Source organism: Caretta caretta, chromosome 5, assembly GCF_965140235.1.
Source record: "Caretta caretta isolate rCarCar2 chromosome 5, rCarCar1.hap1, whole genome shotgun sequence".
Lineage (NCBI taxonomy): Eukaryota > Metazoa > Chordata > Testudines > Cheloniidae > Caretta > Caretta caretta.
Genome location: NC_134210.1, coordinates 4,853,246 through 4,870,550, shown reverse-complemented (window position 1 = coordinate 4,870,550; position 17,305 = coordinate 4,853,246). Strand labels below are relative to the sequence as shown.

The following is a 17,305-nucleotide window of genomic DNA, read 5'->3' as shown; positions in this document are numbered from 1 at the left end:
CTGACTACCACCCCTGCCCAAATCCCACCACAACTGCCCAGCACCAGACCCAGAACTCCCCCCGCAGTGCCCCAACACACACAAACCTCCCCCACTACCCAGCTCCTCCCGCCCCCTCACAGACCCACTCCCCCACACCCTGCCCCCCGGCCGCACTCACTGGCACTGCTGAGCCAGCACAGAGCAGGGATCCCCGCTCCCAGCACAGTGCTAGGAGGCAGGACAGCTGAAGCCCGGAAGCACAGAGCAGCCCCATCTGCCACGGCCCCACCCAGCCCTCCCTGCCTGGCACTGGCAGTGCCCGCGGTGGAGGGGGCATTTCCTTGCAGGGTCGGGGAGGGACGACAGCCACCAACTTTCCCAGCCTGCCACTTACACAGAGTGGCAGTCGAGGCAGGCCCCACTCCTGGGGAGCCCGAAGCAGACCAGCCTGGAGGGCAGAGGCTGAGGGCTCCCCTCCACCCCAGTCACTGGCACTGCCTGCCAGTCAGCAGCCTGCCAGTGACTGGGATGGAGAGGAGCCCTCGGCCAGCTGGCCGCTGGCTGAGAGGAGTGAGCAGTGGGTGGGGGAGAGGGACCAGGGGGTGGAGAGAAGCCCTGGGCCAGCAGGACAGCTGAGAGGAGCTAGCGGTGGGGAGGGAGGGGTCAGGGGGTGGAGAGGAGCCAGCGGCTCAGAGTGCAGCCCAAGTGGAGCGGGCTTGGTGGGGGCCCCTTTTGAACGTGGGCCTGGCACCGGTGCCCTTTTAAACCCGGTACTGGGTGCTAATTCATAGGCTTTAACAATCACAGCATTAATATGGTGTTATACAAACAATGGCCCAAGTTCTACTCCCCACTGCACTGGTGTGACACAAAGCAGAAGTTGATCTTGCCAAGTACAGTAGAATCTCAGAGTTACGAACACCAGCGTTACAAACTGACCAGTCAGCCACACACCTCACCTGGAACTGGAAGTGTGCAATCAGGCAGCAGCAGAGACAAAAGGGGGGAGAAAAAGCAAATCCAGTGCAGTACTGTGTTAAATGTAAACTACTAAAAAAATAAAGGGAAAGCAGCATTTTCCTTCGGCATAATTAAGTTTCAAAGCTGCGTTAAGTCAATGTTCAGTTGTAAACATTTGAAAGAACAACCATAACGTTTTGTTCAGGGTTACGAACATTTCAGAGTTACGAACAACCTCCATTCCCAAGTAACTCTGAGGTTCTACTGTAAATATTAGTATTATCCTCATGTTACTGATGGAGAAACTGATGCAGACTTTAATGGCTAGATAGATTACAGCTTTCATTTCGTAAACCTTTTGCTCACACTGAGTGCCTCTCTTCTTGAACTGGGGGGTGAGAAGGAACGTGCCCAACCTGAAATACCATCAGTCTGTTTTTGAGAGATACTGAAGTCAACAAGAGCTGCAGGTGATCAGGATTTCTGCAAAAAATCAGGCCACTTAATAGGTGCCTAAATGATGTAGTTGCCTAGCCCAAGTTTGAAAATTTTGACCCAAGAAACCAGGGTGTGTGTAACCTGGGTGTGTGCACATGGGTGTCCTGCTGTGATAAGGTCCCAATACAGTCCATGAGTGGTAGAGGCTCTCTATTCTGGGGAAGGGAAGCAAAGCTCACAGTAAGTAAAACACAGCTTTCACAAGCTGCCGGCTGCTGGCACGAAATGACAAATACTTTTATGTTCAGCTTTTTAAAATTCTTCAAGAAAATGTGCCATTTCCAAGCAACGACAGTCTCTGTATTGTCACCACAAAGACACTTATTAATCTGAAGTCTCCTCTGCCTGCAGAATGAGCTGGTTCATTCAGATGTCATCAAGCTGTCAGTAGAGGGAACAACGATGGAAGGGCCAGAGGGACTGCAGCTGCAAACAATTGGTATGAGCCCAAGTTCTCACCATCCTGATAATTAGTGACATCAAACCTCTAATCACTCATGCATAGAAATTAAAGCAGAGAGCTCTCCAGGTGTGAGGTGATAGGGAGAGAGACTCTTAAAGAATCCTAGGACCTAATCACATCAGCCACACTATCAGAGGCTCATTCACCTGCGCATCTACCAATGTGATATATGCCATCATGTGCCAGCAATGCCCCTCTGCCATGTACATTGGCCAAACCGGACAGTCTCTATGTAAAAGAATAAATGGACAAGTCAAGGTTCCTTCCCCACTCCGAACTCTAGAGTACAGATGTGGGGACCTGCATGAAAGACCCCCTAAGTGTATTCTTACCAGCTTAGGTTAAAAACTTTCCAAGGTACAAACTTTGCCTTGTCATTGAAGAGTATGCTGCCACCATCACACGTTTTAAACAAAGAACAGGGAAAGAGCCCACTTGGAGACGTCTTCCCCCAAAATATCCCCCCAAGCCCCCTTTCCTGGGGAAGGCTTGATAAGAATCCTCACCAATTAGTACAGGTGAACACAGATCCAAACCCTTGGATCTTAAGAACAATGAAAAATCGAGCAGGTTCTTAAAAGAAGAATTTTAATTAAAGAAAAGGTAAAAGAATCACCTCTGTAAAATCAGGATGGTAAATACTTTACAGGGTAATCAGATTCAAAACACAGAGAATCCCTCTAGGCAAAATCTTAAGTTACAAAAAGACACAAAAACAGGAATATACATTCCCTCCAGCACAGCTTATTATACAAGCCATTAAACAAAAGAAAATGTAACACATTTCTAGCTAGATTATTTACTAACTTTACATGAGTTGTAAGGCTGCATTCCTGATCTGTTCCCGGCAAAAGCATCACACAGACAGACAAATCCTTTGTTTCCCCCCCACACTCCAGATCTGAAAGAATCTTGTCTCCTCATTGGCCATTTAGGGTCAGGTGCCAGCGGGGTTACCTTAGCTTCTTAACCCTTTACATGTGAAAGGATTTTGCCTCTGGCCAGGAGGGATTTTATAGCACTGTATACAGAAAGGTGGTTACCCTTCCCTTTATATTTATGACAGGACACAAATCAGATGTCAAGAATTATAACATTCAAAAACCAATTGGAGAACACCTCAATCTCCCCAGTCACTCAATTGCAGACCTAAAAGTCACAATATTACAACAAAAAAAACTTCAAAAACAGACTCCAATGAGAGACTGCTGAATTGGAATTAATTTGCACACTGGACGCCATTAAATTAGGCTTGAATAAAGACTGGGAGTGGATGGATCATTACACAAAGTAAAATATTTCCCCATGTTTATTTCCAACCCCCCCCCCCCACTGTTACTCTCACCTTCTTGTCAACTGTTGGAAATGGGCCATCTTGATTATCACTACAAAAGGTTTTTTTCTCCTGCTGCTAATAGCTCATCTTAATTGATCACTCTCGTTATAGTGTGTATGGCAACACACATTTTTTCATGTTTTCTGTGTATATATATGTATCTTCCTACTGTATTTTCCACTGCATGCATCCGATGAAGTGGGTTTTAGCCCACGAAAGCTTATGCTCAAATAAATTTGTTAGTCTCTAAGGTGCCACAAGTACTCCTTGTTCTTAAAGAAAGGTTACTCCTCTTGGCTGTTAGCAGATCTAAGTCAGAGTCTCTGTGGAGATGATGGTCTCTAACCTGGGAGAAGGTTTGACTCTCAGGCTACGTCTTTACTGCATGTGAAGCTGTGATTGTAGGGTAGGCATGCCCACTCTAGCTTAAATCTAGCTAGCTTAGGGGAACATAAGAGTTGCCACCCTGGGTCAGACCAATGGTCCATCTTGCCCAGTATCCTGTCTTCTGACAGTGGCCCGTACCAGAGCTTCAGGTGGAGTGTTCAGAACAGGGCGTTTTTTGAGTGATTCTCTGTCTTCTACTCCTGGCTTCTGGCAATCAGAAGTTTAGGGTTGCCCTGAGCTTGGGGTTGCATCCCGTCCAACTTGATTAATTTCCGTTGATGGATCTGACCTCCAATAACTTAACTTGGTTTTTTTCAACCTAGACATGATTTTAGCCTACAGCCAAAGGCAATGAGTTTCACAGGTTAGCTATGTGTTGTGTGAAAAAGTACTTCCTAATGTTTGTATTAAACCATTACTTTAATCAGGTGATCCCTCATTTTTGTATTGTGGGAAGGGGTAAATAACAATTCTCTAGTCACTTTTTCCACACATTTCTTGACTTTATAGACCTCTATGATATCTCCCTTTCTCTAAGATGCACAGTCCTAATTTTTTTGTTCTCCCCTCGTATGAAAGCCATTCCATGCTCTTGATCATCTTTGTTGCCCTTCTCTGAACATTTTCCAGTTCCATTGTATTTTTTTTGAGTTGGGGTGATCAGAACAGGACACAAAGTACTCAGGATGTGGGTGCACCAGGGATTTATATAGAGGCATTCTGATATTTTCTGTTTTATTATCTATCCCTTTCCTAATTGTTTCTCACATTCTATTAGTGGTTTTGACCTATTCTGTGCATTGAAAGTTTTAAAGTTTTCAGAGAAGTGACCATGGCAACTCCATAATCTCTTTCTTGAGTGGTAACAGCTAATTTAGAACTCACCCTTACATATGTAGAGTTGGGATTATGTTGTCCAATGTGCATTACTTTGCACTTATCAATATTGAATTTCACCTGCCATTTTGTTGCCCAGTCACCTAGTTTTTGCACTTAACGATCACATATGGATTTAATGATTTTGAATAATTTTTTTATCATCTGCAGATTTTGACACTTCACTGTTCACTCTCTTTTCCAGATCATTAAAGAATATGTTAAACAGTACAGGTCCCAATGCAGATCCATGGGTGGGATCCCGCTGTTTACTTCTCTCCATTGTGAAAACTGACCATTTATTCCTACCCTTTGTTTCCTGTCTTTCAGTTACTGATCCATGACAGGACCTTCCCTCTTATCCCATGACTACTTAGAGTTTAAGAGCCTTTGGTGAGGAACCTTTTCAAAGGCTTTCTGAAAATCCAAGTGCAATATATCTAGTGGCTCACCCTTATCCACATTTGTTGACCCCTTCAAAGGCATGATTTCCCTTTACAAAAGCCTTGTTGACTCTTCCCCAACAAATCGTGTTCATCTGTGTGTCTGATAATTCTCTGGTACTAAAGTTAGACTCACTAGCCTGTAATTGCCAGAATTGCCTCTGGAGCCCTTTTTAAAAATTGGTGTTACATTGGCTATCCTCCAGTCATCTGGTGCAGAGGCTGATTTCAGGGATAGGTTACAAACTATAGTTAGTAGTTCTGCAATTTCAAATCTGAGTTCCTTCAGGCTAGCTGCCTAAGTACTTACCCAGGGTCCCAGGCAGGCTTGTGTAGCCCATGCTGAAGCCCGTGTTGTTGTGACTTCATTGCTTGTGGTACCTGAATTATCTAGATTAAAGCTAGCATGGATCTGCCTACATGTGCTGCAATCACATCTTCGATTGCAGTCAAAGCAATGGTCGTTTCTATCTAGATGTATCTAGTCAAGCTCAACAACGTTACCCATCTCCCTCTCACCTAAGGTTAACCTCAACTAGCTACAACAATGTATAAACTATCAGTTCCTTGCCTCCGTCACACCAAGAGAGAACATAACAATCGCCATATTGGGTCAGACCAAAGGTCCATCTAGCCCAGCACCCTGTCTTCTGACAGTGGCCAATGCCAGGTGCCTCAGAGGGAATGAACAGAACAGATAATCATCAAGTGATCCATCCCCTGTCGCCCATTTCCAGCTTCTGGCAAACAGAGGCTAGGGACACCATCCCTGCCCATCCTGGCTAATAGCTATTGATAGACCTATTCTCCATGAACTTTTCTAGTTCTTTTTTGAACCCTGTTATAGTCTTGGCCTTCACAACATCCCCTGGAAGGAGTTCCACAGGTTGTCTGTGCGTTGAGTGAAGAAATACTTCATTTTGTTTGTTTTAAACCTGCTGCCTATTACTTTCATTTGGTGACCCCTAGTTCTTGTGTTATGAGAAGGAGTAAATAACACTTCCTTATCTACTTTCTCAGTCATGACTTTATAGGCCTCTATCATATCCTGCCTTAGTCATCTCGTTTCCAAGCTGAAAAGTCCCAGTCTTATTAATCTTTCCTCATAAGAGCTAAGCCGGGTTAGCTGTCTTGCTGTAAAAACATGCCTATTTTGGGAGAGAAGATATAGCCTTACAGAGCTTGCAGAAGGAAATTCCCTTTGCGTAGAAGAATGTTTCAGAGTTAGCAATTTGTAGAGAGTGTAATATATTTGTGAGAGGGAATTAGTTTGATACATGCTGATGGTGAGTCACAATATAGGATCTCCAAGGAATGAGGGCGGGAACTGGGACTGGCTGAGTAAGGAGATTGGGAGTCGGGATGTAGGGGGACTGGGAGTTTGGAGGGAGGAGACTTCACCTTTTGGGGCAATGGGACTGGGATAGAAACCTAAGGAGTGGAGACTGGGACTAGCAAAGTGAGCAGAATGGACTGGGGTAAGGAACCAGTGGTGGGGCAGGGGTTTGGGGGGGGACAGACAGAACAGGGACCGATTGTGTGGGATTGGGTGGAGAAGTCTGTGCCTAGACCACACTCCCATTCAGATCCTGGACTGGGACCCTAGATTCCTGACTCGCCTTCCTCTGCTGTCAGCAAATATTTGTGAAACCCAATGGTAAAGTGTCTCGTCCCTTTCTAGGGTTGGGCCACATAGATGATAACAACCTACTACTGCTATCAGTTACTTTGTTAACTCAAGTGACAGGGATCTGTGAGGTGGATCTAAAGGTTCCAACCCTTCTGATATACCATGTAGGTGTCACTATGATGCTTACATGATGGAATTTCATGGGTCGGGGGAAGGAATTCCAAATGTTTAAAAAAACTCTAGGAACTTACACACAAACTATATTAAAAGAACGTTATTAAAGTTGCAAAGTCGAGCACTCAGGAGTTAGGAAATGCCAGAATTAAGGTTGCAGTGCAATTTGGATTCACCCTGCAATCTGTGTACGAATTATGAATGGAGCCCTACCAAATTCACAGTCCATTTTGATCAATTTCATGGTACTAGGATTTTTAAAATAGTAAATTTCACAGTTTCAGATGTTTACATCTGAAGTTTCATGGTGTTATAACTGTGAGGGTCCCGACCCAAAAGAGTGTTGTGGGAGGTTGCAAAGCTATTGTGGGGGGGGGGCATCACTTTTGGGGGGGGCAAGGCTGGCCTTACAGGTGGGTGATTGTCCAGGGCCCCATAGTCAGAGGGGTGCTGTGGTCCATCCCTCCCCCCATAGCCAGCCCAAGGCCACTTTCACTCCTGAGCACTGGGCCCAGAGTTGGGGAGGGGCAGGGCTGGGAGCACCCCATCCGGGGCTTCCTATTGTGCGCTGGGCTCCAGCTGCTAGTCCCGGTAGGGCTGGGGAAGGAGAGGACTCCCTCTTCCCTGGGGTGGGTCAGACCCATCTCTGGGAACCTCCCCTGGCTGCAGGAAGCTCCATGGCTGTGCTGCCTTCGGAGCTGGAGCTTTCTGCAGCCAGGAGAGGTTCCCGAAGGTGGGTCGGGTCTCCCCTGTGCTGCTGGGGGCACCACAGCTGGGGGCTCCTACTGTGTGCCAGGCTCCAGCTGCTAGTCCCAGTCAGGCTGGTGAGGGACAGGACTTCCTCTTCTCTTATAGGAGCCACTCCTCAGACTGGGCCAGACCCACCTCTGGGAACCTCCCCAAGCTGAACTGGGACAGGGTCAGGCAGCAGCTATTCAATATTTCGTTTTCTCCACATTGTTCAATGTGTGGCTCCAGGCCTTATTTACTGCCCACTAGTCAAACCCTGCCCTGAAGACATAATTATTAATTTCCTCCACAGGCTTTTCTGTGGGCCCCATCACTATAATATCTGAGAGCTTCACAGACATTAACAAAGGACTCCACATCCTTGGATCCAGAGATGCCAAGGTGGGGCTGGAGAGAGAGGACTTATTCTCTTTCCTTCTTTAAGGTCATCCTGGGGAAGGATCTGTTCTTGAAACAGTGCAGGTGTGGTCCATTTAGGTTCTGATACTATGCCCATTGCCATGCTGAGTGCCTTCCAGAAATAAGAACTGAGATTTGGCAAATTTGATGAGATGTTCTGTGGGAACATAGTGGAGTGCAGGGAAAGAACATCTTTGATGTACTGTGCTGCTGAAGAGGGGAGAGGCCGTCATCTAATGCTGTCCTGGATCAGAGGCTCCGAATTAGCAGGTGCTTAGCACCCACCAGCAGCCAATATGAAAAAATATTTTTTGAAAACCTTCATTGATGGAATTTGTGCAATAACAAAGAAACCTATGCTTGATATCATGGCCGTCTTTCTGATTGACAGCTCTCCCTCTCTCTCTCTCAAATAGGTTGTGGAACTTCCTTTGATTTTCACAAGAAGATAGATTATTTATTTCTCGTTGGCACTGAAGAAGGGAAAATCTACAAGGTAAAAACCATTTCAGGGAAACCTCTTTTACCTCTCATCACTGCTGTCTATTTTATAGGGTTGTCATCTTAGTCATTTCCCCAGAATATGTAATAAAATGCAACTTCGGTCCTTCAATCAGATCTCCATGGGTGGACTCCGATGCCCATGGGAAGCCCTGCTGGGTTGCTGGAATATGCCTGAGTAGAGCCAATTGCCACTGGGCTCTAAAAGAACCTCTATAGAATAGAATCTTGTATAAAGATTTTTTTTGTACAAACTGCATCCCAGAATACAGAATGCAACTGCAGAACTAAATAAGAAGGGAGTGAGAGAAATGAAGAGGGATACAGCCCTTGCCTCTGAGCCCATGCCCCCATGACTATGAAATGGCAGGAATAATTTAATCTGCTTTTTATTAAATCATAGGACTTTCTAGCCCTCCCCTTTGTAGTGAGTCTTGAAAATGCAAACTGTAACCAGTGATAGCTCGAGAGGGAAGTCTGTTCCCTGTCCCGCTCCCATTACACGCAGCGTTCCCCTGGCCCGGCTTTTGGGGTCTATTAAAATTATAGCCACAGGGCCTTCAGTTTGGGTGAGGACCTTTAGCCTGTATATGGCTGGTGGGGCAGAGCTGCCCAGAACACAGCTATGGCCGCTGCAAGCTCCTTCACAGCCGACTGCCTTCAGCAGACTCCTCTGCTGAGCTGGAGGATATTCTGATGTGGCTCTCCCTCACTCCCCTGCTGAAGTTGCTCCACTCTGAGCCTGTCTACTAGAGCAGACCCCGCATACAAATAGGTCCATGGATCGCTCTAGGGCTTAGACCAGAGATAAGAGCCTGGACACCAAGAGTGGGGCAACAGTGCGCATGCTCAGACGCAGAAATTTCGGACCCTAGGGAACTTTTGCTGCAAAAATTTAGGTGCTGAGTGAGGTTAGGCTGCAGCTGAGTGGGGGGCTTGTGGGTGTCAGTGGAGCCCAAAATGGACTTTGGCACCTAGGTACCTTTGTGGGTCTGGGCCCTCATGTTTCCACATTGTAAAATGAGGACATTGATCCCAGCCTCACTGGGAAGATGTGGTGATAAAGGCCTTGATCTAGCAAAGCACTTGAAACCTGTGCTTTCATGCTTTGCTGGATTTGGGGAGGAAGTCTTTAAAGTCTGTACAGTGCTAATCTCTGCCAGAGCACGTACACAGCCTTTGGGCAGATGGGGACATAGCAGCCCACAACCTCCAGCTTATCTAGGCAGTTAGTTCTTGCAGAACTCTCAGAAATGTTGGCAAGTGTCCAGAGGTGCTCATTCCCTTTGCCACCGTAGTGTTAAGTAGAAAGACGGGTCTAACTTCAAATATTCGAGAAGAATGAAGAATCAAGGGTAAACTCCTATCTGGATGGACATGCCTATAGACTATTTGTTAAACTGTTTTAAAAAGTGAGTTTCTGAAAGCTTTTATTTTTCCAAGGGGTAAAAACTTCCTAATAATCAGTAGGATAATATGTTAATTTTTTAGCTGCAGAACAATTACAGAGAATTTCAGAAAATAGTGTGATTAATAGCATTTCTGAAGCCAAGAAATCATTATCTTAATTACACACTGGTCTATCTACTGCCCTTTTACATAGAGGACAAACTGTTTCTGCATTAATATGAACATATAATGGAAAACAGCCTCTTTACATATTACCCACTGGTTTGTGACTTGTTCAGACCTGTGTATTGAAAGGAAAGTTGCAGTTACACGAACCCTGCAAATTCAGAGCACGTCTTTTAAAGTGATATTAATTATGAGATCGAGTCTTGGGATAGAAGCAGCGCTCAGCCACTGTGTGTGTGTCCAGAGACACTGCAGTGACACCGTTAGACTATGTCGGAGAAAGAGAGAGATCTAGCCAAAGTCTTTGCTTGGGTTCTACTTAGTCCTTTCTGAAAGAGTTGGCCTGAGAAAGGACTAAAAAAAGCTAACTTAGCACCTCAGGATCTGGCTCATAATAAGTAACAGCAACAACTTTAAACCCTTTTTGATTTTTTTCAAAAGGTTTCTAAAGAGATCTGAATTTTCTCAGTCCTAATCTGCCTGAGGCTGTCAAGATGGTTGCTGCCTATTTGATTTGTACTTTTTGTTCCCCATTATAAGCCCCCTTTGAAAAAATTGTTTCTTATATTACCTTGATACATAGCATTTCTGTAAGTAAACTAAAGAAACCCAATAGGATTCTGAAGATGCCCCTAACTGTCCACGTGTGTAGGGAGAAATTGAAGAGTTCTGTGTCAGGCCAAGGTGTTTAGTGCAAGCTGCAATGCTGCTAGCTAACAATTCAAACAACCTCTCTGAATTCGTTTTCCTTCTCCGTATTCTACAGCAATGTCTTGTAACCCTATGGCCAGCTGTTTTATTACAATATTCCTTTACTGGTGTTAACAGATTCTTTGTTTTACCATCACAACTTAATAATAGTTCTAACTTCCTGAGAACACACCTATCATCAGCTAAATAGGAGAAAAACTTACTAAGCAAATCTGGGACGACAGTCTGGAAGATGAAACAGATTCTGCACATTCTTGGTTTGGGTCTAATCATCCTTTTTCTCGTCTTCAAAACTTTCACGCTGAAGGTCAGACTTCACATTTTTCAGTAGTGTTTGATTCTGAAATGTGTAATAAGCAGCCTCAGCGAATAGGAGAGTGAGGGGAAATATTTGCCGACTTCTTTCAGTTCCAGACAGCTTAGAAGTTCTTTGTAACTTCAGTAGGTAACAATTTCAGACAGAAATCTCATTTGTTTTTCAAATTGGAAATAAGGCACACATTTTTAACATTGAGGGTGATTTACGATAGGAACAAAAATTCACAGAAGTGATGCAAGTTACTGGGCTCAATACAGGCTCAGATACAAGTTACTGGGCTCAATTCAGGGGTAGCTGGGTGAAATTTAACAGCCTGTGATATACAGCAGGTAAGACTAGATGATTTAATGGCCTCTTCTGACCTTAAACTCGATGCAGCTCTGGAAATGATTCCTTACCTGACCCCACACCCCATTTATATCTGAACTTTCAAGATACCAAGCACCTCTCAAGGTACCAAGCACCATAACTCCCTTGGAATCAGTGGGAGCTGAGAGCGTACAGTGCCTTGCACAGTCAGGCCATGTTTCCTACCCTTGCAAGGAGAGTGGGTCTTTTCCGTCTCTAAGTTCTATGAGCCTGTCATCTTAGTTAAGAGTAACACTGGCAAGCATTGTAATGAATGTCCGACAGAAGCAGCCAGGTCAGAGGGGGCAGACATACCACACACTAGAGCACGGAGGTAGGTGCTTATTTTCTGCAGAAGTCTGGCAGGGTTCTGCCCTGCCCCGGCCTGTTTTGCCTGCCAGTTGGAGAGAGAAAAGGAGTACTTGTGGCACCTTAGAGACTAACCAATTTATTTGAGCATGAGCTTTCGTGAGCTACAGCTCACGAAAGCTCATGCTCAAATAAATTGGTTAGTCTCTAAGGTGCCACAAGTACTCCTTTTCTTTTTGCGAATACAGACTAACACGGCTGTTGGAGAGAGAGTTTTTCCACTTGGCCTCAGCCAGGCATGTGTGGAGAAGGGTCTCTGAGAGGGAAGGAGAATGGGCTCTTCCTCCCCCTACTCCTGGCCCAGGGAGCAGTGGAGGCAGAGCCTGCTAGAGCCAGCCTGGCTGAGATGCCAGGAGAGCCTGGGGAATGAGCTGCTCCATCTCTGCCTGACCTCTGCACTCTGTGATGGCCAGGGCCAGTGCTACAAGACTGCTTGGTTTCTTGTTTACAAGGACTGGAAGGAGCCTGCCAGGGGTGTGGCCATGGATTCCTTCCAACAACCCAAATCTGAGGGAAACAGGAGTTTCTTAAAGAGGCAGGTTTATAATTAGAGGCTGAAGCCTTAATGAGACAGCCTTTTCTTTGGGCATTTTGCCTTTCTCATATGAGCCTGATGCTACAGGCCTAGACCAGTCTTGCATACCCCATCAAACAACCTGGTAGGCCAAGACACCACTGACTCCCAAAACCGCCTCCCAAAGCGATGACTATGTTGTTCCTTTGATCAAAACTGTATCAGCTTCTGTCTAGACAGAATCTCCAAAATTATCCCCCTGAATATTAATTTTCCATGGGATTCAGACAGCCCTGGGTCAAGACTCTTGTTGATTAAAAGTCTGAGACATTAAGGGTCTTTCAAATCAATAACATGTGGTGAGAGTTGAATAAAGTAACTTCCCTCACCTTTCATAGAATCATAGAATATCGGTGTTGGAAGGGACCTCACGAGGTCATCTAGTCCAACCCCCTGCTCAAAGCAGGACCAATCCCCAACTAAATCATCCCAGCCAGGGCTTTGTCAAGCCTGACCTTAAAAACCTCTAAGGAAGGAGATTCCACCACCTCCCTAGGGAACCCATTCCAGTGTTTCACCACCCTCCAAGTGAAAAAGTTTTTCCTAATATCCAACCTAAACCTCCCCCTTTCAAATTATCCAGGTCTTATTTGTCTCTTCACAGCAGAGTAACTTTCAAAAACAAACCAAATACAAATCCCCCTTATGACTGAATGTAAAAAAGCATGAAGCATTGATACTGCATGTACCATTAAAGCAAATTCCAGCAATATAACAATATGCAGAACTAGCAGCTCAGTGACAGAGTATCTGTACACCATCATATTCGCAAACTCCGGATGACACTGACTGATAAACTGAGGTAACCCAATGATGATCATTCTCCTGAATTTAGGAATATCTCTCTGGGGCAGGTGCTGTGTTTTTGGGTGGCCAGCGTCTAACACAATGGGACCTCAGTCAAGGTTTGAGCCTTAGGAGCTACTGCAATACGAATATTTAATAAGAATTAATCTTGTCCCTTTTCCGATATATGAAGATGCTGGAAGTGCAGAAAAGTTTGAGTATCCAAACGGTGAATGTGACTTTGTAAGAAACTGAGTTAAGCCTTGTAATTTTGATTAATTGGAGTCTTTGGAGTGCAAGAATTAAATTCCCATAACACTTTAGCAAGCCTCCTGTTCTAATCTGAATGCATTCAGCATTTGTTATGGTAGTGATGTGCATTATGAGCCTTATTGGTGGCATACTGGGCCGTATTTGCAAACATGGGATCCTAAATTGAACCTACAAAATATGCACACTTGTTACAAATACTGTCATAAATATAAAGGGAAGGGTAAACCCCTTTAAAATCCCTCCTGGCCAGAGGAAAACTCCTCTCACCTGTAAAGGGTTAAGAAGCTAAAGGTAACCTCGCTGGCACCTGACCAAAATGACCAGTGAGGAGACAAGATACTTTCAAAAGCTGGGAGGAGTGAGAGAAACAAAGGGTCTGTGTGTCTGTATATATGCTGTTTTTGCCGGGGATAGAACAGGAATGGAGTCTTAGAACTTTTAGTAAGTAATCTAGCTAGGTATGTGTTAGATTATGATTTCTTTAAATGGCTGAGAAAAGAATTGTGCTGAATAGAATAACTATTTCTGTCTGGGTATCTTTTTTGTAACTTAAGGTTTTGCCTAGAGGGATTCTCTATGTTTTGAATCTAATTACCTTGTAAGGTATCTACCATCCTGATTTTACAGAGGGGATTTCTTTACTTCTATTTACTCCTATTTCTATTAAAAGTCTTCTTGTAAGAAAACTGAATGCTTTTTCATTGTTCTCAGATCCAAGGGTTTGGGTCTGTGGTCACCTATGCAAAGTGGTGAGGCTTTTTATCCAACATTTCCCAGGAAAGGGGGGGTGCAAGTGTTGGGAGGATTGTTCATTGTTCTTAAGATCCAAGGGTCTGGGTTTGTAGTCACCGAGGCAAATTGGTGAGGCTTTTTACCAAACCTTGTCCAGGAAGTGGGGTGCAAGGTTTTGGGAAGTATTTGGGGGGAAAGACATTTCCAAACAGCTCTTCCCCAGTAACCAGTATTTGTTTGGTGATGGTAGCGGCCAATCCAAGGACAAAGGGTGGAATATTTTGTACCTTGGGGAAGTTTTGACCTAAGCTGGTAAAGATAAGCTTAGGAGGTTTTCATGCAGGTCCCCACATCTGTACCCTAGCGTTCAGAGTGGGGAGGAACCTTGACAAATACAGTTAAGTGTTTTGCACATGCAGACAAGAATGATGATGATTTTAGTTTCCATAGAAAGATCTCAGATGTTAATGAAATAAGCCTTCCGGTGTCTGTGTGTGTGTGTGTGTGTGTGTGTACTATTATCCCAATTTTTCAGATGAGGAAACTGGTACTCAGAAGTCCGTTGAGTGACTATTCCAAGGATCTCACAGAAAGACCGAGGCAGTGTTGGGAGTGGAACCTAGTCCAGTGTGCTAAGCGATGCTGCGCTTTACCACATGCAGTTGGAGGCTTAGTGTGTGCAACACTTGGGCAAATGTTGCTTGCACAATGGCACATACACTTGCAAATTGGGGTTACAATGGCTGTTATCATAACTGAAGGTTCTAAATAAATTCAGCAATAGTCAATAGATGAAACATTGCATGGATTTAGTTACACTTGCTCATGAAAACAAATATATTTGCAGCTTTGCATCAGCGGAACAGAAATGGCCCCTGGCCCCTCTTTTTGAATGTCAACTTTAGCTGGTGTAATTCCAGTGGGCATTAGTTGTTTCGACAAGATGACGGCATATGAACGAATCTTTGGCCCGGGTTGTAACTTCAGGCACCCCCTGGGTACTAGGCAGAGCTCAGGGCTGAACGGCTCAGGGCCCACTGGTTCTGAGACGCCAGCAGGGTGGAGGAGGGCTGGCCATCCTTACTGGCCATCTTCCTTGCAGCCACGTCATGCTGTTAGCCATGCTAGCTAGTGCTTGGGAGAGTGCTAGACTTGTCCTGTGTCCAGCTCCTGCACTGGTGCAATAGGGAGGAGGCACCCGGCAGCCTTTCGTTCACCCAGTGCAGGGGCTGGCAGAATTTGGCCCTTTGTCCCAGAGTATGTGGAAATGATCAGACAGTGGGCACACTAACTTTGAAAGCCATAGGCGCTGACTCCGTGGGTGCCCCGAGGCTGGAGCACTCATGGGAAAAAAAAAAAAGGGGGTGCTCAGCACTCACCAGCCACAGCTGTTTGGTGGCGCCCCCGATTAGCCGATTGGAGGTGCCGCCAAACAGCTGTTTGATGGCTGGGGGAGGGGCCTGGGGGAGAGCGGAGCGCAGCAAGTGAGCAGGGGCCTCAGGGAGGAGTGGAGCAGGGCCTTGGGGGAAGAGGGTGGAGCAAGGGCAGTGATTTGTGGGAGGGGGCAGAGCAGGGGCAGGATGAGGCAGAGCGAGGGCGGGGCCTTGGGGAGGGGATGGAGTGGAGGTGGGGCATTGGGGCAGAGGCGGGGTGGAGTACCCCTGGGGAAAAAAAAAATCTCAGTGCCTATATTGGAAGCCAAAGCTCAGCCTGTCTGTTTAGGGGCTTGTCTACACTTGAAATGCTACAGCAACACAGCGGCTCCACTGTAGTGCTTCAGTGTAGACATTACCTACACTGATGTGAGGGGTTCTCCCATCAGAGTAGGTAATCCACCTCTTTTGTCAACCTACTGCTGTCTACGCTGGGGGTGAGGTCGGCTTAACTCCACCGCCCAAGGGGTGTGGGTTTTCACACACCTGAGCAACATAGTGAAGCCGACAATTTTCTAGTGTAGACTAGGCCTAGAAAAGTAGCAGCATAGAAATTCTGTGCTTTGCAGCCTGTCGTTCACAAGATAACTGCTGACCTGGAGTTGTTTGGCATTTATGGTCCATCTAACCGTGAAGTAGGATAGCTGATGAGAATGCCTGTGGGTAAACAGCCTCCCACGCAGACATCACTCAACTTGTGTTCAAAGGCTCTACCATGCCTGTCCTCAACGAGGACCTTGCCAGCAGGAACTGGCTGGCTGTCTCACTCATTCTTGCAGTGTCTAGCTTGTGTACATGCCAACATTGTACAATAGGTCTGCACGTTGCATTACAACCATGTGGGTACCTGTGGATTCTCAGGCTGCTGATGCCCATGGTGGGAACAAGGGCTTTGGGGGAAAATGTCCGGATGTGAAGCTCTGCCATGTGAAATGTGGTTGGGAGGGACCATCCAACCAGTGGTTTCTTGCAATGCTTTTTGTTTCGTGCAGACAGGCCCAAAGATTGACCACCTTTGAGGAAGGGCTGTTTGTGAAGGACTTTCTTTTTGCTTTAAGTGATTCTTCTTCTTTACGACCCTCATATATTGGAGCCTTTGAACTGGTGCCCACAGCAGCAGTCACTGAAAGCTAAAGTCCACCTCTGCCAGTGGCTCTGCTTTACCTGGGGTGGTAATATCGTATTGCCGCCGCAGACCTCAGGGTGATCCTTTCATGTACTAAGCAGCTGGCAATTCTATGTAATAATTCATCATTTTGTGCTTTTGGCATTAGAGATCTAGTCACTGAGTCAGCGGTATGTGAATGTGTGTCAGCTCAAGGTGGCTAGAGCAATTTGCAAATGTGTCCTCGCTGGTCCCTATCATAGCGTTAAGGAGCTGGTGCTCTTGTTCAAATGATTCCTCCCTGTTTTAGCTTTTCGAATCCATGGACGTTTGGAAAGACAGCTTCTTTCTCCCGTGATGTCCAGACCTATCCCTAGCAGTAAAAGGATAACTAATTAGCAATACATCACATTTCTATAGCACTTTACAAACTGTACCTAATCTATCCTCACAATCCCCTGCAAGGTGGGGAGGGTGATTGTTCCTGTGGGTTTAGAGCCAACATCTTCAAACTTGTGGCCTTAAAGTTTATGCTAAATCCATGTTTTGGCAACAAAATCACCTCCGCTGATCTTAGAGGTGCTAACTGCCAACAGCTGCCATTGACCTAACTGCAGGCACCTGTGTTGGAATATTTAGGCTTATTAAGTACTTCCCCCAAGACCACCCAGTGTACACAGC

At 45.6% G+C, this 17,305-nt stretch overlaps 1 protein-coding gene across 3 annotated transcripts in view; it reads left to right on the top strand.

The window, feature by feature from the left end:
* DNAI1 (dynein axonemal intermediate chain 1) overlaps positions 1-17,305 on the top strand; it is a 259,683-nt gene that overhangs the window by 125,235 nt on the left and 117,143 nt on the right. For all 3 annotated transcript variants that reach the window (XM_048851944.2, XM_048851946.2, XM_048851945.2), the window contains exons 15-16: positions 1,792-1,879; positions 8,315-8,394. In XM_048851944.2, coding sequence (XP_048707901.2) covers positions 1,792-1,879; positions 8,315-8,394 — 168 coding nt within the window. The remainder of the gene's footprint in view (positions 1-1,791; positions 1,880-8,314; positions 8,395-17,305) is intronic.